General features: G+C 44.5%; 1 protein-coding gene and 1 long non-coding RNA gene across 17 annotated transcripts in view; one reads left to right on the forward strand and one right to left on the reverse strand.

Annotated features, from left to right (window-relative positions):
* The first annotated feature begins 4 nt into the window (after window positions 1-4).
* Window positions 5-21,499, forward strand: part of KANSL1L (KAT8 regulatory NSL complex subunit 1 like) — a 63,248-nt gene continuing 41,753 nt past the window's right edge. For 7 of the 16 annotated variants that reach the window (XR_011810451.1, XR_011810452.1, XM_038181835.2 and 4 more), the window contains exons 1-3: window positions 2,460-2,569; window positions 5,365-6,381; window positions 20,071-20,212. Coding sequence is in view for 12 of the 16 variants with exons in the window: in XM_038181835.2 (XP_038037763.2) it covers window positions 2,463-2,569; window positions 5,365-6,381; window positions 20,071-20,212 (1,266 nt within the window). In the remaining 4 variants the exon portion in view is untranslated. Of the gene's footprint in view, window positions 225-1,801; window positions 1,963-2,459; window positions 2,570-5,263; window positions 6,382-20,070; window positions 20,213-21,499 lie in introns of those variants that run through there. The other 9 variants (XM_072040476.1, XM_072040478.1, XM_038181843.2 and 6 more) reach the window with 8 other exon arrangements.
* Window positions 5,573-8,509, reverse strand: LOC119717434 (uncharacterized). The gene is made up of 2 exons (XR_005266944.2): window positions 7,149-8,509; window positions 5,573-6,674 (listed from the first exon to the last, which is right to left on the reverse strand). It is a non-coding gene; the product is annotated as an uncharacterized lncRNA (long non-coding RNA).

Below are 21,499 nucleotides of genomic sequence, written 5' to 3' on the forward strand. Positions count from 1 at the left end.
TCCCTCCCTCTGGGCGCGCCGGCGCGCCCGCGCGCGCTGGGGAAGGGGGCGGAGCTTCTGAGACCACGCCCCCCTCGCGCGGCTTGGCCCCGCCCCCGGGGCGCGGCGCGCTTTAGCTGGGCGCGGACTGTTCAACCGCGGCACTGCGGCCGCGCCGCGCGGGCCGGAGGCGGCGGCGCCGCTGCTGCTGCTGCTGCTGGAGGAGGAGGCGGCGGCGGGCGGAGGCAAGCGCGGGGCGGCGGGGAGCGGCGCGGGAAGGAGGGAGGGGGGGCAGCGGGGAGGGGGGGGGTGAGGCGGCGGGGGGGGAGCGGGGAGAGGGGAGCGGGGAGAAGCGCGGCCCGGCGGAGGTTGGGTCCCGCGGCGCTGGCGCGCATGCGCGAGGGGGGCTGGGTGCGGGCGGGGCGGGAGGGGGTAACGGTCCGCGAGGGGGCGGGGCTTGGCGCGAGGATTGGGCGGGAGGGGCCGCGCCTCAGCCCCCTCAGCGCCCTGCCGCGGCTGGGGGGGGAACGAAATCCTCCTCAGCGACACCCCGCGGGGCCGGGGACCTCAGCTCCCCCTCAGTGACACCAATGGGGACCTCAACTTACCCTCAGTGACACCCCTCAGTGCTGAGGACCTCAACTCCCTCTCAGTGACACCCCTCAGCACCGGGGACCTCAACTTACCCTTCAGTGACACCCCCTTAGCACTGGGGACCTCAGCTCCCCCTCAGTGACACCCCTCAGTGCTGAGGACCTTGACACCCCCTCAGTGACGCCCCTCAGCACTGGGGACCTCGACTCCCCCTCAGTGACACCCCCTCAGCACCGGGGACCCCACCGCCCCATCACCGCACCTGGTGCCTCAGCGCGGCACCGCTCTCGTCTCAGCCCGTTTTTCACCTCCCTCCCCAAAGCCACAGCTCCGCAGGGCAGCTGGGTTGTCGGTACGCACCTCGCAGCGGATCTAAAAGTAACGCGAGTGTTATCTCTGTTAGTGGCACGCATTAAAAATGACTTCAGATGCTTCGCTCCGAATATACGGTGCCGCAGACTGAGCAGGAATTAGTTGATGGCGCGGTAATAAACTTGGAAATTATCCTCTGTGCAGCAGCACTGGGAGAAAAACAACCCTGTGAGGAGATTTTAATGAGTCATGGGTTTTACCATAAATGAATACTAATGAGTTCCACTTGAAGTATGTCCTTTTTGATGTTTTTTATGATTAGAACTGTTTGGGTGGTCTGTCCTAAATTGCGTTCTTGCTGTTCAAAGAGAGATCCTTTGTAGGTGTGTGGCGGTGTTTTGTTGTTTTTGTTTTTTTTTTTTTTTTCTCCAGAGAGGAGAGATTTATGCTTGTATCTCCCGGGGAGTGCAAAACCCCGGGGTTTGCAGTTTTATCTCTGTGGCACGGACTGCGCGGTGAGCGCTGCTGAAAGCTGAGACTCCCCGCATAATCCTGTCAGTTTGTTTTTTCAGGCTATTAATAGAACAAAATACGAAAATGCTTAAATACTCGTCATGAGTAACCGGGCTGCTCTTGAACTGAAAACAAAGGCTGCCTACCGAGACCATTTCTTTTCTGAAAGAACAGTCCCGAGCATGCTAAATCCGGACTTCTTCCCTTTTTCTTTCATACTCCTAACCAGGACGTGCCCGATGGGACCTGTGCCTCCTTTGTGGCCGTTGCTGCCGACTGTTCTGTCAGAAAATGCAGACTATGCCGTGAGCTCTTCCCTCTATTCTTAGTAATCGTTACGATCCCGTTCCCCTGGTGAATATCGGGAGGGCAAGGTAACGGAGACCCGCGTGGATGGATGCTGTGGAGGAGCTGCCTGTGCCGTGGTCGCAGCCAGCCAAGGAGCGCCGCAGTAGCACCTGTCTGCCAGAGCAGCGCTTTATTTTTGTCCGGCGATAATCGGAGAGGCGGGCTGAGAGCAGCTAGGGGTTACAGGACAAACAGCTCAACGCTGTAGGAAAGCAGGTATTGCCAGTTCTGTTGCAGGTGGTACCTGAGGGGCTGTAACGCAGCTCTTATCAGCTGGAAATAGAATATTTTTGTACGCTCTCACTGAACTTAATTCGGGGTATTTCAGCAGATGCTGTCGTTTGCTGGTTACTTTGCTTTGCTTTTGGAATGTTTTCTAGAGAAGGAATAAACATTGGAAGTTCTGTCTAAAACACAGTTAATCTGTGAATAAACCAGAAACAAGTTAGTTATATTTGCTTGAAATGTAATTTGTGGGCAGACAACTGAATTTGAAAGCAAAAATTAATAATACAGAGGAGCCTTACAAGCCCTCTCACAAGTGGAAGTTTTAAAAAAGATGACAAAAATCATGAAAAGATAAACCCACACCCTTCCCAAGCAAAAGTCCCCCAGCATGTTGTAGTGTTGTGTAACGTAAGTGATATTGTTATGCAAGGGGGGAAAGAGTCAAAAAGCGAGAGGACTATAAACAAAAGCTGCAGGCTGGGAAGGGAATGCCAGCCTGCATGCAGCCGGGCTTGCTCTTGTTGTTTTTTAATAGGGTGCTACTGCTGGCCTACGTGAAGACATTAGATTCAGGATTCAGACAAATTGCAGTGAGGTAAGGTGGGTAGAGAAGGGTGTAAGAGCAAAATGTTCGGTAAGGAGTAAGCAGAGCTGGTGGGGTGGAGGGCAGTAGCAGAAAAGCAGGGGTAGCTGCGGGGTTAGGGACTGGTAGCTGTCATGTTCAGTGGTGAGAGAAGGCAGCAGGGTGTGGGTCGGGGCAGACTGCAATCCCAGGCTGTGTCCTGCTGGGTAATTAAGGCATTATGGAGGATAAGCAGAAAGTCACTTGAAACATCAGTTGCTGTCCTGTGTGCGTCTGGTACTTGTTTCTTCTCTCCCCCTTTCTTTACATCAGCTTTCCTTTTTACAATACTTTTTAGACTTTCAAGTGAAATACACATTACACAGACAAAAAGCAAAACATTTGCCAGTTTAGTGTGGAGGTTTCAACATCAGCACAGCAGAAATACGAGTAGAATACAATGGAAAAAATCCTTGAAATGGTTTACCTGTGACAAAAAAAGCTTTTTCCAGAATGACAACACAGACTTTTCCTCAGTACTGTATTACGCTACTTGCCCTCCCTCCCCTTGCTTTTTTTTTTTTTTTTTTTCCCAGAAGGTAATAGGTTTGGCTCTGAAAACTCAGTTCCAATAAGGGTGGAGTGAGATTATTTTTTGCTGCCTTCTGCCAAAATGAAATAAAATGTGTCAACATGAAAATTGTACAATTTCTGTGGAGCCAAGTGCTTGTACTAAAGTTTGTTTTTAATTTTTTTTTTCAGCTCGTAGTTTGTTTTGCTGGTGTGCCAATGACATTTTGTGTGTTTGTGTGTGAACTTCTTGGAGAAATGCCAGGGGCTGGAGTCTGGGATAGTACCAGCTTTTATAAAGTCTTTTTGATGTCACTGAAATTAGAGGAACACACGTGAAGCGTCTCACACGGCTGTCTTCAGGGCAGAAAGGTTGTGTGAAGTTTGTAAGTTCCTGGGTGAGGGGTTAGGTGGGAGATGTTTCTCTTTGAAAGCATTTAGTTTTTAGTTGTGTTTTAGCTTAACCATCTTTTGTCAGGAACTGATAATTGGTGGCTTGTCTGGTGCTTTTTAGTTTAATGTTAGGGGGTTAATTTGAAGGTACTTCAATTTACCTTTTCTTTCTATCTTTCCCTTAAAGGAGGGGGAAAAAAAAGCCCCCCAAACTAAAGTAATTGTGCCTGTTAGTTCCTATAGGGGTAGAAGGACACAGAGCTGTCAGCCAGCCTGATCCGGGGAGCATCGCAGCGTCACAGGCGTGGCCTTGTCAGGTCCCAGTCACGGGGCTTTTACTCTGAACAGCTCACTGCTAGGGAGGGTGAAAGTTAAAATCCTGTGGTTTCTTTTAGTACTGTTGTTTAGGGTTAGTGTGAGGGCTGCTGAACCTGGTCCCGGTGATGCTGAGCAGGAGCTGTACAGAGGTAAAAACCTAACGGTCAGGCTCAAACTGCTTTTCAGGTTAACCAGAGAATTTACTGTGAGGTTAACTGCACTACACTCACTTTTGCCACTCTCCTGTTGTTTCTGGTGTTGCCTCTAGTTTCTTAACCAAGAACAGACAGTAGCTTGCTGTCCAGGCTTCTGCGGGCCAGGCTCAGTTCAACCTTCCTTTGTGTTTATTTCAACTCGTAAACAGAGTTGAAAGTAGGGTGTAGGGCAATGATTCCTGCACTGCAGGCTGTGAAGTGATAAAGTGGGGCATGTCGGAATAGCCGGTGGCAAGGGGTAAAGGTTGACCCTGGTCTCTCCATCCCAATAGTTTGGGAACCCTTGGTCTAAGCGATGACAAGCCACAGGCAAAAGAGTCATTATAGGAAAGCTGATGGTTTTTACTCCAGGGGATATCGAGGAGTGTTGGGTTTGTATTAAATAAACAGTGTCTGATGAGTAAAAAACAGGATACAAAAGCAGGGGAAGGATTTTAGGAAACGTTCAGAACTGGCACTTCCCTGTTTTTAGAGCACTAGCCCTGATGACTAACTCTTTAAGTGTTCTGTGAGTGTATATAATTAAATAATCAAATACTTGCTCTACATAAATTGACTTTGAATACGTTTCTCCTGGTAGTGAGTCTATTTCAGAGTGTTTCATCATGCGGTAGGTGTTCTGCTTAGCTGCACTGGTAATAGGTAGCTGCATATCTCCCATTCTCCTGTTTATGTCACACTGTTGTTGACTCATTTAAAGTATAAAAAAAAAAAAAAAAACTTGAACGAAGACCAAATGCAACTTAAAGTTCTTATCCCCAGAGCAGATTAAAACAAAATCCCACCAGAGTTCTGGGTTGGGAATATGTAGATGTGCATCTGCGTTTGTGCATCTACATACACACGCGCGCTCTTTTTAAAATGCAGCCTTCTAGTCCTACGCTTTTGGTTGTGTTTTGAGTTTAAGCAAGGTTAGATGACAGTCGTGAACTCTGAGAGGCTTATTTCTAAGACTGATAGGATCAGAAATGTGATGAGGTGTGAACGCTTACTCCCCTGCGAGGTGGAGGCTTTTATTGCACATGGGACAACCTCTGCGTGAAATAAATTAAAATTTGAGTGTTCTTGTTTGCCTCGTGGGAGGGTGTAGTCTGTGCATGTTCTTTAGATAATGCCCTTTTTATGACATTTAAATAATGTTTAAGTGTTGAAAGACTGAAGTGCCTGACTGAGTTGTATTTGTATCATGTCATGAAAATGAGGAAATTTACATGGCCCGTGTTGTTTTCAGGTTTGCTGTAAACTACCTACAGTAGCTATAATGACACCAGCCCTCAGAGAGGCAGCAACAAAAGGTCATGGTATCCACTTGTCACCTTCTTTGTCCTCTAGAGCTATGGAGTCTGATACAACTTTGTGCATGGAAAATTCCAGAGCAGTGGAAGAGAAGATAAGAGAGGACTCCATCGCACGGATTACTTGCTCAGTCCTGGGGTTCCCCACTGCTGAGCCCAGCCTCAGGAATGATATCTTCAGCATGCAGCATTTCGCTTCTCCGCCGTCCTCCAAGCGCTATCAGTCTGTCTTGTTAATGAGCACAAATTCTGCATTTAGCAACAAAACCGGTAAGCAAATGAAATCGGGAGAGCCTGACTGCTCCAGGATGAGAAGCGCGTTACATAATGGTGCTGACACATCGCTCGGTCACATCAGTCATTCGGGACCTGAGGAGCAGGTCAAAGGGGTCGCTTTTCCAGACACCGCACCTCCAAATCTGGCAGAAACGCCAAGACTTTCGGATTCAAATGTGACCGAATCCAGTACTGCAGAAGAAATGCAGCTCTTAAATGGTAAATGGTACAAGAAGAATGGGTTTTGGGGTAGGGCTTTGGGAGTCTGCACTGAAACAATAAAAGGGGGTTTATTACACCAAATTCTTCACGGGCCTTCAGAAGGGATTTTGAGCTGCACCCCGAAGGAGGTGTATGCTCGCTTACTCCAGTGTGTCACTAAGCAACAAAAGGAAATCAGCCGCGCCAAAAGGACTCAGAAGCGTTTACAAATGCTCCTGGCAAAGCACGTTATCAAACACTGTGATCAGCAGCTGAAATGCTTTGTAAAACATCAGTTACAAAGAATGAAGGTTTTCCACGAACCAACCAGGTTTTCGAGCAGTGGCTCCGTCAGGTGCGCGGAAGGTTGGCCAGAAAACAGCACAACTACTTCGGAAGGTAGTTCCAGTGCGGATGTACAGAACGGAGTTTGTGTTGCTCCGGGGGAAATCCGGGGCTTTGCACTTTCTACCGGAGGGCTGCTGTCTCGTGTGGAGAAGGACCTGGACTCGGATGCAACGTGTAGCAGCTCAGACGAAGACTGTGACGAACAGACTGTAAGAACAACTGTGGAAGCGTAAGTGTTAAATTCCTGCTAGACTCATGTGCTTCATGCTTATAAATCAAGCTGGAGGGGGCTAGACCTGCAAATTCCTTCTGGTGTGAGTAACCTCACTCCGTAGGTAGGCCTCCTGCAGGAGGACTGCCGACGGGAGCCAGGTTTGGCAGGGTCCAGCCAGAAGTAGGAGCATGGAACTGTGCAGCATTTACGGAGCAGTAACTTCAGCAGGCTGTAGAGCTTGACTTTGTACTGCATCCTGTCAGCTTGCATTGCATTAGCACTGCTAATTATTCACCACTCCAATGATGCTGTAAATCAAAACAAATAGTGATAGCAGTGCAGAAAAGGATACTTTAGGCCAGTAAAAAAAAAAATAATCTTTTTATTCTTGTTCTGAGTCATTAAGTATTAGTCAGCATTAAGATCTTGAAGTCCACTATTACATGGTAAAGACTAAGTATGATCATCAATGCAGATGTCAAGCCATCCAGAATCTGGGGGGTGCACATTGAAAAAGTTTGGTTCTTTGAATTATAATTAAAAATGTTAATTTACTTAATGAGGTTGCTCTGTTAATTTGAAGCTGGCAGGATTGTTTTTGTTGTTGCTGGTATCTTTTTCAAGAAGTACTAGAGTGAAATTAATGTAATTAACTAATTCTGCAGTTCTCTGGGTCTATTAAATTGACAAGTAACATGTCAATACAAATTGTTGTAGCTTTGGAAATCGGTGATGGGGAAGACAAGTGGATGGTTATATTGTTTTAGCCTGTTTTTTCTTACCTTACTACAATATTAACTCTCCGCTGTTGAGAAATCGTAGAAAGCAGTGAGAAGACAGCTTCTTTCCCCTTCTGACAGGTGAAGAGAACAGAGCACATCTTAAGATCTGGTAGGATGTGATGGTGAGAGTAGATAGGTAGGAACTTTCTGGTGCTTACATTTGTAGCACCTGAACTCAGGACAGTTTTTGTGTTTGCTGATCTCCTATTACAGGAGGGGACTTTTAGGGAGTTTCTGGAAAGCACTAAGAGTGATACTGGTGTTGAAGGGAAATCAGGTATTTAAAAAAAAAATTCTTAGTTTCTTCAAAAGCTTAATGTGCAGAAAAAATCAAGGAAAAAATCAATCTCTTTCTTTGGAGGAGGGCTGTGCCCTATTACGTGGTTATAGCTTCATCAACAAAAGCTTCGATACAGCGTGGTTGTACCAAATCCCTGCTGCATTTTGTTGAACTCTGTAGGTCTGGAAAACAGTAGAAAAAAAGCAACATAAACATGAGTTTTCATTTTCTTTTACATATTGTCAGTGGTAAATACAATATTAAAAAGACCAAAGCGTAATGAGTTGCCAGCTGAGCTATGATCGCCTTAAACATTTGAGTCTGCACAAAATTATTCTTTTGAAATACTTCAGTGCAAACACAGAATCGTTGGCTCCTGGTGCTGGAGAATCCGCATTCTTCTCTTAGCTGATACCTTTGAACTTCTGAGTACCAGCTCTGCCTCTTGGGTTCTTATCTGGTGATTACATGACCTGAATAGGGAGAACTGATGGGAAATGCTGATTCTCGGAGGGTTGTGAATAGTCTAAAACTTGGACTGAAGTTCTGTGCGAGGGCTTTCTTTTTCATTCTTGCCAGGGACAGTCCAGTTTCTCATTCCGCCAGTCCTTTAACTTTATTTCTTCTTTTAGCTTTCGAAGTCCTTAAGTTATCTTTCCACTTAAGGCTTATTCAGTTTGTTTTGTTGCACTGACAAAAAAATGCAGAGGCTTATTAACCACACAGACACCACCTTTGGCTCAGGAAATCCCCAACCTGCAGCTGCTGGAAGCTGAGGGAGTATTCTTGAGCAGTGCTGCTCTGCACTGCCCCGTTTCAAGGCTGTTATCTGGCCACTGCTTAGAGGCAGGACACTCGGTAGATCATCTGTAGGCTGACTTAGTGCAACCTCTTTTTTTTCTTTTTCCTCTTTTTATGTTCTTCCAGTAGAGCAGCAGGGATACTGTGGTTAGCAGTGTGCATTAGCAAAGGCTTTGCTGCATTGTCAGCACGAGAATCACCGGTGTTTGAACTGTACTGCTGGACCAGCAAGCTCAGAGTTAAAGCACTGGCTAATTTAAGCTGAAGACTTTTGTCTGTGTGCACAGGTTGAGCCAATGCTTGAATTCACATTGCAGCAAACACACGCTGTCTCTTATCAGAATTTATTGCTATCTTAAGCTTGGAATGGTTTTCTTCCTTCTCCACCTTTCCCAAGATGTGTCTGCCTGGCTAAAAGGCCACACTTTTCCTCTGGGATGGCAAAGGTACATCAGTTCTGCAGCAGTGCAGCTGCTGAGCCTTGCTTTTCTCATGAGCTCTATCACTTGGAAGTTTCTTTGGGTTGCCTTTGAGCAGGACAAAAACCCCAAAACCTAAAAGTTAGCATCCATTTTTACTTCCACTTAGTGGATTTATGTTGCTGTGAAATGCCTTTCTCTCCTAGGGAATTGGTTCTTAGTGCTTTCCAGAAATACTGTGATTATGTGGGTGAGGGAATGTTCGTTGCCTCGCTTTTTGACTTTTATTTCTTACCTGGAAAGAGTCCTCCTCTCTGTTATATTCTAGACGTCATGAGGTTCTATTAATGCAGTGACGGATGGGGAAAATGTTTGTGGTTTGCCTGTGTCACCTTACACCGATTGCATTTAACTTTCACAAATCATCATGCTAGTCGGAGGCTATTTGCAATAGGTCATTGCTACATCCTTGCTTTGTGTGTGTGGGAGGGGGTATCAATCCAAAACGTACGGGGAGAGAGAGGACCCTCCCCTTTCATGTTTACCTGAGACCAGGCTGTTTCCCATCAGCATGGAGAAGTTCTGATTCCAGCCCCAATATTTCATGGCAGGCCAAAAAAACGGAGCTATTTTTAACCTCTTGAACCTGTTCATTCTCGTTACCCTGAAAAGGGTTTTGCCCGATGAGTGTTGACATAAGCTCTTCTGAGCTGTGTCTCGATGCTTCGTGTCTCAAGTGCGATTGTCTCTATCCATCTATCTCAATACCCATGTTGGTCGGTTGCAAATAGCCCCTACAAGGCGCTTAGACCGGCGCTCATCCCTTGGGCCTTGCATCGGTGCTGTCCTCACACAAGAGGTTCTCGGTCTGCTGGTGAGCGCAGTGCTTTTAGCTGACAGTTCACCGTGCTTCTCTGGTTTCTAGAGAGACCGGAAAATCTTGTCCCAGTTCTGAAACTTCATCAAAACATATTTGGGCTTTTGAGTATTTGTCAATACGAAGAAACAGTTGGTTTATCTCAGGAATTTTGGCGTTTTGCTGCTGGTGTCAGCTCAGCGGCGTCTTTAACTTGTCACATCTTTCGTGGAAGGTTTCTTAGGCACTGTACCAAACTGTCCTCAGTAGCTTGTCGTTTCCTAGCACTGTTCTGGCCTTTAGGCCATAAATTCCCTGCAACACTGTGTAGGGGATATGGTAGTGCTTCTCTGTGCTTTCTTAAAGATGTTAGGTGCTAGCTCCATGTTCAGTGCGTTAACCAAAGCGGATGGAGTGCCCAGGGAGGCCATCAGAAAGCTGAGCATAGGCAGTTCCCTCAGGAATTCACAGCAGCCAGCTAAAATGCAGCATAGACAACGCTGCGCCAGCCAAGGTTACTTGGAACTTTTTGGTTTTTCTTGAACATGGAAGATTTACCGTAGAAAATGATGTCAGATTTCAAACAAGGTGACCGGGGGGAGGATGTGAGTTTGCAGGGCTTTCAAGAGCATCTCTGCTCAGGGAGCTGCCTGCTATATCTTCCTGGGCTAACTGCATCCTCAGTCAGGTGTTTTGTGTGATCCTGATGTGGCAGGAGGTTCTGGTTGTTTACAGTGTACTTCCAAATGCCCTGCGTGATCTTCCAGAATCAAAAGATCCATCCCTGGGGTTCTTTGAAGGCACAGCTGCTCACTCCATCAAACAGTAATGTCTGTACCTAATTGATTAGAGAGAAAAGCTTTTTACAATAGATTTTTCTGTGAAACAAGTCACTGTCTGTCTACTTGGGAAAAGTCCCGTGCCCTTTTCCCCCAGTCCTCTTCCCCCGTCTGAACACAATCCCTTTGCATCATGTGGTGGGATTTTTTCCTTCTGAAATATTTTCATGCTTTTCCTCTGATTTTGAAAGACATGTTTTACTGATTATCTTCCAGCAACCTCAAGCCTGACGAAGTAGCATTGTTGTACTTTTCCATGCCCACAGGGTTCATTGCGCCTGGAAACTTTTCTAATGAATGTGTAGAGATAGTAAATCTGCCCCCACCTCCTACTTTTTCTTTTTTTTTCCTTTAATTTCTAGTTGGAAAGAGAAAAGATTGGAAATCTACTTTTAGTACAAATACTTGGTGGGGAGGGGAGTGGTAAGGCGGAAAGAATACAGGAAGGAAGAAAATATTATGACTGGTATCTCCAGATCTCATCTGTTTGTTCTAGATTATTTTCCATTTTTGCTAGCATTTTTCTCATGGCTAATTAAGGAACATCAGTGCACTCACGACAGAAGGCACTGCTGAAGGGCTGGGGCTCATTGCCCATCTTTGAGCCGTGTTATAAGGGGAAGCTATTTGTTTTTGCAAGATCAGGTCCTAATTTTCCACTCTGAGCTGTAATTTCACTTCAAACCTGATAAGAGAACTGGATTCTGGTTTTTGGAAGGGGAGGGAGACAGTCTGCCAGCACTAAATGCTGTTCTCCGTTTCTCTTAAGCACAAACCCCCAATTGTTTCCAGTTTTTAAGACCTTTGTAGTTTACGAGTCAGGGAAATGTCTTATTTGCATAAAAGATTAATGTGAGGGCTTTTGAATACATAGAAATTCGTAGGTGCTAATAATATGCTGATTTCAAAATGTTTTACACATTGCTTTTTCACGAATTCCATTCTCTTAATTCTTGGCTCTTGTCACTAGGATGTGGGAGGAGAGTTGTTACCAGGGAAAGAAAGGAAAACCAGCTTTCTATTACCTTCTGTTTTCTTTCTAGGGGCACAGGTATTATTTCAGAATATATTTTAACCTCACTTGGTTGGATTTCCATACGAGGGATTTACAACTTTTGGGTCCCCCTTTCCTTTTACTGTTTTTCTTTAGAAATCTGATGTACAGCAATAGCAACTTGGTTTTGTGCAAGACTTCGTTCTTGCAAGACCGGAGTAATGCTCTTGTGAATAAGGATCCTGATTTCGAACCTGTAATTACATTAATATTTCTGCAGCTGCTGAAAGCAGGCTGAATGGTTGTAATGAAAGGCAGCAAGTTTGACAAGTTGTAACATGCGAGGGAATCTCAGAGCTGGGAATGTCAAAGCTTTTGAGCTAAATAAGTGCTGAATGCATATTAAATAAAAACTTGGCAGTGCTCTTCTGAATGACAGCTTAATACACAGTCACTACAGCATAGTAAAGCAGAGACTCTAATAAGCAGACACATGTATGTACACGATATCCTCGCGCGCTTAATTAAATGGTAGATCAAGAAGAGTTTTTGGTGCTCGATGTGAACTGCTGATTAATCAGGGCTTTACGGCGAGCTTTTCTTCTGTTGCTAAGCTGTGAAATGTGCTTGTTTTTATTGCAAGATTTGTTTACGATCAACAGCAAACTGTCTCTGTTCCATCTTGTGGAGCTAGGGCATTGTGATTTCAGTTTGCAGATAACGTTGATTTCAGAAGAATCGACTTCAAAGGGATACAGCCAGTGCCTTTGAAAATCAGTGTTCGTGGGCCCCTGATACAGGAAATCATTTAAATGCTTTCCGTTTCACATGAAATAAAAAGTGTGCATAAAGACTTCCCAAAATAGGAATGCTCTCCTGTAACAGGGTTTCATTCATACTGCTAAATATGGGTTAGGAATGTAACTTTAGATCTTGGATTTAAATATATTGACCTATGCTCTTTTTTATTGAAACCGAAATCGCTGTAAATTATTTTCATCACAACGTTTTACCTAGCTGCTGTGGGCTAGAAAGCTTTGGTGGGGAATTTTAATGACTTGCCAATTAACAAACTTCTAATTCTCAACTCAGGCATTAAAATAAATGCAAACTGAAGTGCGTGCATCATAACCTACCCTTCCTCCCAGCCAGCAGGGGCTCACAGGGTAACCATGAAATCCAGTAGGCCTCCACCCCAGGCTCCTACCAAACCCCCAAACCAAGAGGGTTGCAACTGTCCAAGCACAGATTCGTCCTTCTGTCCGTCCCTTGTCCCTGCAGCCCCTGGTGCTCCATACAGCCAGAGCGAGGCCAGTTGGAAGCTAGAGTGAGATGTCACGGCACTGCCACACCTGCCTGCCTCCAGAAGAATATAAGTACAGATTTTGGGACAAACTTTGGAGGTTGCAAAGGAGCACTGATACTCTGCCTGCGTGCTGCAATAATGTGCTACTGTACTCGTCTTTAAAGGATTATATTGTAAGCTCTAGCTTACTTTATGTTGATCGTGGGATGCATACATAGCGCTGCTTCCTTGATGTCTTCTTTCAAGGGCAGTTGTGTAATACAGGGAATTTCTAGGCTAGTGTTCCTGGTGTTTTGTTGTTAGCCTATTATGTTGTGCCATTTCAAGGACGAGAAAAAAAGACTGTTTCCAGGCAGCCCTGGTGTTCCTGAGTTTTGTTTTTTAATTTTATATTTTCCCATGCATGTTAGCACTACCTGCTTCTATGCTCTGTTGATCTGATCTGCAGCATGCAGAAGTTAAGTGGAGGAAGCTGGGGTGCTGGAGCAGCCCATGGAAACTGAAAAACTCATTCCAAAATATTTTGAGCAAATGGCATTTCTGGCTAAGCATTTTGCAGGTGTTTTTATTTTATTTTATTTTATTAAAAGGTGAAATGGTGCCGACTGTTTACCTTTCACAGGTTTTTACTTCTCGGGTGGTTAATATTCTAACTGACCCTACCTCCACCAGCAGTTTGGCCTTTTATCATTAACATCTGTGAAGAATTACGTAAAGAGAACTGAAGATGAAAAGCACCCACCAGTTCGTGAAGTCAGCCATTGGAGTTCAGCACTGTAACAGATACCTGTTTTAAGAAGCTGAATGTATTTGTTTTCTTGAGCCCTAAACTAACAGTTCACTGCGAGTGTGACAATTCAGTCTCTGTATAAGAGCTATAGGAATTGTATGATTCAGTGCAGGAGCCTTGTAGCTGGAAAATACTGACTGTAGCATCTCCTTGCGTTAGAAGATGTAATTTCTCCTTTTCTAGGATATCCAAGCACAGAAACTCCTTTTTTCTCCTTATATTTTCAGTTATCCTACAGTTGTGTTTTTTTTTCCCCGAATACTGATTTTCCCCTTTGCTTCTCCCCTTCTTACTTTCCCTTCTAAACTTATTTGTGGGAGATGTAAAAATCTTACTGTGTTGCCGCTTATTTTTCTCTCCACTCTAACGCTGTATCATGGATTTTCTTTTCCAGGGAAACCCACAGTTATGGTTGATAATTTCAGGTATTAGTGCCTAAATTCCTCAGGCCTGCTGTCTCAGCAGAAATATTCAGCTGGATCAAGTTTGGCAGTTTAGGAAGACAAGAGATGGTGGGCGCCAGGAATTGTTGCGATAAGCAGTTGCTGATGTCTGTAGACGATAGGGAGAGCTGTAACCCATCTGCTGGGAGGCCGGGTGGTATTTAAGAGGGAAATCTCTGCCAGGTAAAAACTCCTGGTGAACGCCAAAGAAGATAGCAAGCCTGACTGATCCAGCTGCAGACCTTTTATGAGGTCTCAGCATAACTCTGCGTACCAGGGCGCCTCTCTCAACCCATGAAGGGTTTTTGAGTGTGTAGCTTGGTTTGGTGCCTGTTAGCACAAAACGGTGGCACATTGCTCTCCGTGTTTGGTCTGTGGTGACTGTCAGAGTAAATAAGCAGTGTTCTGTTGTGTGGTGCGATGCCAGAGGATGGTTCTAGCTGCAGTTTGTTTTAATCTTGTCTTCACTCTGGCATGCATGGAAGAGGTTGGGTTCACAAGGCAGCACTCCGATTTTTCTGTCATGTCCTTATTATGGATTTAACAGTTAACTGGTCCAGGGGAATTAATACTTCAACAGCAACTGAAGTTAGTTAATTCTGAAAACAAACATTAAGTAGGCGTGCTGGAAGAATTAGTCCTTGAGAAAGCATTTACGGGTCATTTCAGAGTTGGACATGTTTGTTTAGCCATTACAAGGATTGGAAGTTTTTGGTGGGAGTGGGCATTTTTATCTCATGAGTAAAATCTAGATAAGATTGTCTAGAGTACATTCACGACATGTCTGGATTCACCTATTTTAAGCATTTTTTTAATATGATACCATCTCCTGGTTTTCATATGTTACCTCCTGTTGACTGGCAGTGTGGAGAGAGGAGAAAAGGAGCCCTGCTGAATTTCACTGCTGTGCTGTCAGAAGCCCCTCGCTCACCTTAATGCCTTGCAAAACTGCTCGTATCCAAGCCAGCTGCTTTCTGAGCATTGCCACGTGTAGTCCCAGGCAAGCTGCCTGCAACGCTGGTGTAAAATCAGGGCCAGTTGAGGACGTTCACAGGCTCATGGCTCTGCTCCCGTGGGACCCCACACAGCTAGCGTGCTGTTATGCTGGGGTGAGACAGTGCCACGGGGTGGATGTGAACTCTTTGGTGTTTGCATACGATTGAGTGAGCTTCCCAAGACAACCGGGGGATGTGTGATATGTTTTTTTTTCCAGTGTGTGTTAAGTCTCATGAATTTCAGCATGAGTCATACGATGTCTGGATAGGATTTAAAGATTTTCCGATTGTTCACTTTTCAATTCTCAGACTCGAGTCCTTCATCAGAATAGTCAAGTTCTGCTGTTGTTTGCAGTGACTCCCTACAAGACAGGTGATTAGCTTGTAATCCTGAGAGTAATTAGTCTGTAGTTTGAGCTGATCCTTGCTCCCAAATATTTCATCGTCACACGGTTGGCAATGGGCCTATGGTAGCACAGGAGATCCCAGCGAGAGGAGGAGATGAACCATCAGGGCTGGCTGTGGTCAGGATCACTGCATCGCTTTGGGACTAAATCATCTGAAAACTGGATACCGCAACAACGTGGGATTAAATGGGAGGGGATGTGGCATGGCAGGGAGAGCAAAAACCACAGGGTTAGGAAACCGAGGTGGGCATGTAAGTGTGAGAGCATGTCAGGAGCAGCTGCTGTTCTTCCATTTCCTGCAGAATTTTGGAGTTTTTCCCATCCACCCAACGTGAATGCCTTCCTCCCCTGCTTGTCCTTGTTGAAGAATGTCATAACTTGACAATTCTGATGTTCTTTGAAACAAAGCTTTTGGGAGGAGCCTGTGTTTTGAGTTGGCAAACCTGTGTTCTGGAGTCTTGGTGTGGGTCTGCCGCAAGCATCCTCCTTTCCTGTGTGGTAGGAAGCATCCTTGTCCCTGCAGGCATGGCACGGTAGGGGTATGCTAAGTGTTCCCTCTCAAAATCAGGAGGCCGGAAGGCTTTGCTTTCCTTTTAATTTTCACAACTTGAGATAAGTGTGGAGAACCTTGCTTTGCATTCAGCTGTATGCACTGAAGTATCGGCTTTCCAGAGCACCTGTGCAAAACCCAAAGAGCAGTGTGTGCCTAGCACAGCAGTGTTATTTTGGCTAGCAGTTCCCCTTTGCACTTGGTTAAGTAGCCTGGGGTTGTTCTTTGGGACAGGCTGATCTTAGCTATTGGAAAACATAAATCTCACCCTCAACTTCAATGAGGCCCCAGGAGGAGAAGACACTTCTTGGAGTCCTCCAGCTTTCTTCTGTGCTCTTTGTGGCTTGTTTGTTCTTTTGCATTGCTTTTTTCTTTTTTCCTGTTGCAAGCCATACAGGACTGACCTCCTGCAGTTCAGCCAGAGCAGTAGAAATGCCAGCCAGCATCTCACCAGAAGACAGATTTTGCCTCTCCTTCAATTCCAGCATGTTTTTCTAGGGAAATTCAAATGGTTTACTTGTGCAAAATGAGGATTGCTCCATTTCTTGTCATGCTCATGGCCCTGAAGGAGTGCAGGAGATCACCTGCAGATGGAGAGTCAGCTCAAGAGCACTCAGTTTATCTGCTGATAAATGTTTCACTGTATTATAGCACTGACCATTAGTAGCTGTGGGAAATATGACGTGGTTTGTATGGACTTGCTGGCAGAATTTGAAATTCCTGTGGAGGAGGTAGGATGAGGAAGCACAGAAACTAAGTAGAGAAGCTCTGCAAAAGGAGAGCAGAGGAAGCAGGACAGACAGCTGCTTCTTTTCTTCTCTCCTTCCCAGCAGAGAACCAGAGCTGGGAGCTTCTGCTGTAGCACCTGAGCTGACTTCCTCCTTCAGTCCTGGTTCTTTTTGTAACTTTGGTGGGTGCTTTTTTGTTTTGTTTTGTTTTTTCCCTTCTCTGGATCTGTAAAAGTAACAAGTTTCACCTTGAAACGGCTTTTTTTATCCACCTAAGCCAACAAAGGAAGAAAAAGAGAGGGACACCGGAGTTACTAATTATCCTAGTGTTAAAAGTATTCAGTCATCTACTCCTGTTCATCAAAAACTGCCCCGCAAATTCTTGTTGTCTCATTTCTTCACTGAGTGAATGTTAGGCTGTACACTGCAACATACCAGGAACATGATATACAGCAATTAAGGCTTATTGTTTTATTGGGATAGCGGCTTGTTGCTGTTCAGCGCTTGGCTTGCCGTAATATTTGCTTGCATACAGCTCACTGTGAGATAAAGGTAGCTTATAAAGATCTTATGATTTGCTGGGGTGTTATAGGATTTACTAAATAGGTTGTAGAGAAACACATTCGGAGGCAAAGATGGTAGATAAATAACGTGAGCTCAAACAAAGGGCGAGGGACTGAAATGGGAACAGAATTTTGTATCTTGGCACTTGCCTTGCACCTCCAGCCCCTTCCCTTGTGCACCTGTCTGTCTGTCTGTCTGCAAGGCATCGAACTAGGGAAGGGATCGAGCCTTTAATGTGCTTCATTCACCTTCCTCCTGAGGTTAAAATTAACCACGAGCAATTCTGCACTCGTGTCACTGTGTGGCTGCCCAGCTGCTCATACTGACACCAAAACGGGGCAGCCGGGGCTGGCAGGGGTGAGAAGCTGAAGTCGCTTCCTTTGGCATGAGCCTGGTCTTGGAACTGGTGGAAACTTCCTCGCAGAGGAGCCTCAGGACATCGTTATTACAGTGTAATTAAACTAACAGGATTTAATTGCATACCACTCTTACTTTATGGCTTTAAGAAATACCTACGTAGAATTTAGAAGGGAATATCTACATAACAGATTTAACACCAGATGCGGTGAATTTGAGACTGAGTTTGTGTTAAAGAAAAAAAAGCTGTGCAAACACGTTTTTGAAAAATAACTTGTGATGCAACTGTGGAGCGGATTTGTTTGAGATGAAACGAAGTAATATACAGATAGGATTTGTTTATCTTAAGGTTACAAAATTTAATTGCTCTTCCATTATCTGTTGTGGTTAGCTGTGTGAGCATGGATTCCCTTACTGGCACGCTGGTTTCATACATAAGACCAGCTGCAGCCCTTGCCATTCCTCTTTTTGTTTCCCAGCTGTGTGGACAGGCTTTTTATTTTTATATATTTATTTATTTATTTCCTCTTCTGCTCTGCTCCCCCCTCCATGATCTGCTTTAGAACAGCAGTGTTCTCCCAGCACTGCAGTATCTGGCTTGGGCTGTATTTCTGGCAGCGTGCTCCACCTTCTTTCACCTGGCCTTCTTGGGGTATTGTCCGGCTTCTGTTGAGTTTTTTTTGCAACTATCATCTTTATTCCTGTTTAACTTCCTGTGTTAAACTTAACTAAGGGAAATGTTACAGCCTCAGTAGGCAGCTTTTTCCTTAGAGCTAGCATTTTGCCATCCTCAGGTCCCAAGACAAATCCTCTTCCAGCCACCACACTTGCTTGAACAGCCGATTTCACTGAACTCCCCCTTGGGCCAACTGGGAATTCAGATCCTTCCCCCCAGATTATTTTATGCTTTCAAGAAGCACGAACATACAAAATCCATCAGTCCCAGAGAAAAGTTCTCCCTGGCTAAAGCAGAAGTCACCACGGTTACTTACTGAGGGCTAGCGGTAATGGGAAAGCAAAGAGAAAGAAGAGATCATCAGAAAAAGGGGTATTTACGAGATGGCTTCCTTCTTCCCTACTTTCTCCTTTTTTCCTAGGACAAAGTCACTAACATTTACATTTCTTACAATACATATTGGTAGAATTTTTTGAATTTTCTGTTTGATGGTAATTTTATTTGGTTGCACTCACAGTCTGGACTTCAACGGGACGTGTCCATCTCCTGTCTAATTTCCCATGTTTGTTTTGTCTGTGCAGCAGAGAGTTCAAGTTGGTTGTAAAATACGTGGGCAGAAACAGGGAGGTATTTCCTGGTAAAAATGGGAGATGGTGTATTTTAGAGGTAACTTCCCAGAGACTGGGAAGTGTCTAGTTTTCCTTTATGATAAAGTAGACAGAACGTTCTGAGATTTTGAGTTACGTTTTATAATCTTTTCCTTAAAAAATACCAGGATTCTCAAATTGGTGATTGTTCGTGCCAGAAAATGTCTGGTGTCTTCTACAGAGTGCTGTGTTACCTTTTCTTTCCTTGTTGAGATTGTTGAGGTTGGCATACAGTTCTGCATGAAACAGCAGTTTGTGTGCAGTGTTCCTGTGCCAGTTTGCTTCCAAGTGCTGGTGTCTTTTCTTTCTTCTCTTGTGATACTTTGGTGTTCGTCATTGCCAGGGGAATGAGGGATCACAAATTCTGCCTGTGTAAAACTGACCGTGCAGTGTTAGCCAGGGTTGTTCCAATCCAGTAGTTTCTCCCAGTAACTAACAAAAGCACTTCCTTTCCAGAAGTTTGATTTTATTTATTTATTTATTTTTTACTATTATTTTAAATTTACTTTAATTTAAAGTTACTCTTGTATTATCTCTGTTCCTTAAATTTATCCGACCGTTAAAATGATTTGCTGAGTGGTACCATATGCCATTCATTTGTTTAATATGTGGGTTGAGTAAAGTTTGCTGATAGCAGTAACAAATTCAGCATAATGAAGTTAAGCTAGTCATAATGTCAAGTACCTGGAGGCATATCCTTTGTTAAAAATACACCTATTTGTAAACTGCAGCAAGAGCCGTTATTTTGACCTACCTATACTATGCTTACCCAGCTATGATTATAAAACAACGTGAATAAAAGAAAGCTAAACTACGTGGTAGCATTCTTGGCCAGTGACTTGATAGCTCGCTGGCCATTGCTGGATGATGTCTTAGCAGATAACAGTTGTTAGCAACTGATATTCATGGAAGCTTGTGGGAGGAAGTGTGCTGCAAGAATTTGGATGCTGGCTGGTGGAGTGGCTGGAATTCTTCACAAATCTGTGATCTGCATTAACTAATATAGTTCGGTAGTTTCTCCAGCTCTGGGTTTGCAATACCTAACAGAGAAGTAGCCTAGCCTGGGAATAGTTAGGAACGTTGATCATAATGGTTTGGGCAAGTTCTGTAGTTACAGAAATCAGCTGATGTGAAACTGGATGGGTATAATCAGATATTTTCTGAAAGCAACTGAGATGCTTGCAACATGAGGCAGAGCAGCTGTCAAAAATGTTCTTGTGCAAATGTGGTTATCTTTATTTTTGGACTAACCAGCATTTTGTCTTCACAGCAGCTATACTTCTGAATGGAAGTGGCTTGCAGACAGAGCTAGAATTGGCAGCCGTTGGACATGGCTACAAGCCCAGATTTCAGAACTAGAATACAAAATCCAACAACTAACTGACCTTCACAGGCAGATACGTGCCACCAAGGTATTGTCTGTAAGCTCATAACTGGGCTTTTCCAATCATTTTATTATTTTTTTTTTGACAGTGTTTCTTGTAATATTTATTTCTGTGGTTCCTCGTTGTTGTTGTTGTTGTTGTTTGTTTTGCCCTGGAGTTCTTGTATCTGAGTGGTCTGTTGCACACAAAGGTTAATGACAAAGACATCAGGAGCTGCAAAGTGTCGTACCCTAGAGGCATCAGTACAGGTCTGGGAGTCAGGAACCTTTCTATCTGTGATAGAGACTTTGTTAGTGACTGTGAGGGTCCTGGCACAAGGTACTTCATTTGTCACGCTATTTCCCCCTCTGTGGAGAGGCAAGATTTAGCTTTTAGGAGGGGTGGCTGGCTATTCGTTTTCATGTTGAGAGGTTTGGGGGGCTTTTTTGTTATTTACAGTGCATGTTTATTCTGAGGAGTAGTTAGTTAATGTTTGTACAGCACTTTGAACAGGTCAAGGATTAATTATTACTAAAATTCCAAAGCGTATAACTCATGTACTGGCCTTTGTAAATCGAACTGGCTAGACAGTGGTAAAGTCACATTCCTGAGACATTAATAATCTATCTATCAATTTAACGGCTCGTCCAGGTCAGTCTCCTGAGCAAGAAGCCTAAACCTGTGATCACTCTGTTGGTGTGATGGTAGCAGGTTTTGGAGAAGGGCTCATTGACAAGCCTCATGTAAGTTGTGTGATGTGTGCTGGGGTCAGATAAGCACAGGTGGAGAGGAGCCAGGAGATGCTTTATGTTTTACATGGCTGAACATGAGACTTGGAGGGAGGAAAAAGGAGAGGGAAATCATGCTAGAGAGTGTTTCCTTCTGATCACATAAGAAGCCTTCTTGTCATGTGCAGCTTTGTCTCTCCTGGTCACAACTTTTCCCCAGTTAGGTTTTTCTTTAAAATAGAAGTGAAAGGAGATTTTGTATTTCACTGAATGCTGAGCGTCCCTATTTTAGTGTTGTTCTAAATACCAGATACATGCTAGATATGCTAAATACCAGATATGTGACAGATACGTGCAGCCTGTTATGCCCCAAACCTATCACACTTGAAGGTGCCATAGATCTCATGAGCTGCAGAACAAGGAGAAAGAAATAGCAGAGAAATGAGGGAAAGAGCGTTCTTTTAGTCATGCATTTTCTTCGCATTAGGTGGCGTGTTGGCTCGGAGCCTAGTCATCTTCCTGCTGGAGATCTTTAGTGACATTCCTTTTTGCAAACTTCATGCCCCTTTCACCAGCTGTGGTGTTCAGCGTTTGGCTTTGTGTCCCA

This window comes from Anas platyrhynchos, chromosome 7, assembly GCF_047663525.1.
Source record: "Anas platyrhynchos isolate ZD024472 breed Pekin duck chromosome 7, IASCAAS_PekinDuck_T2T, whole genome shotgun sequence".
In the NCBI taxonomy this organism is placed as follows: domain Eukaryota; kingdom Metazoa; phylum Chordata; class Aves; order Anseriformes; family Anatidae; genus Anas; species Anas platyrhynchos.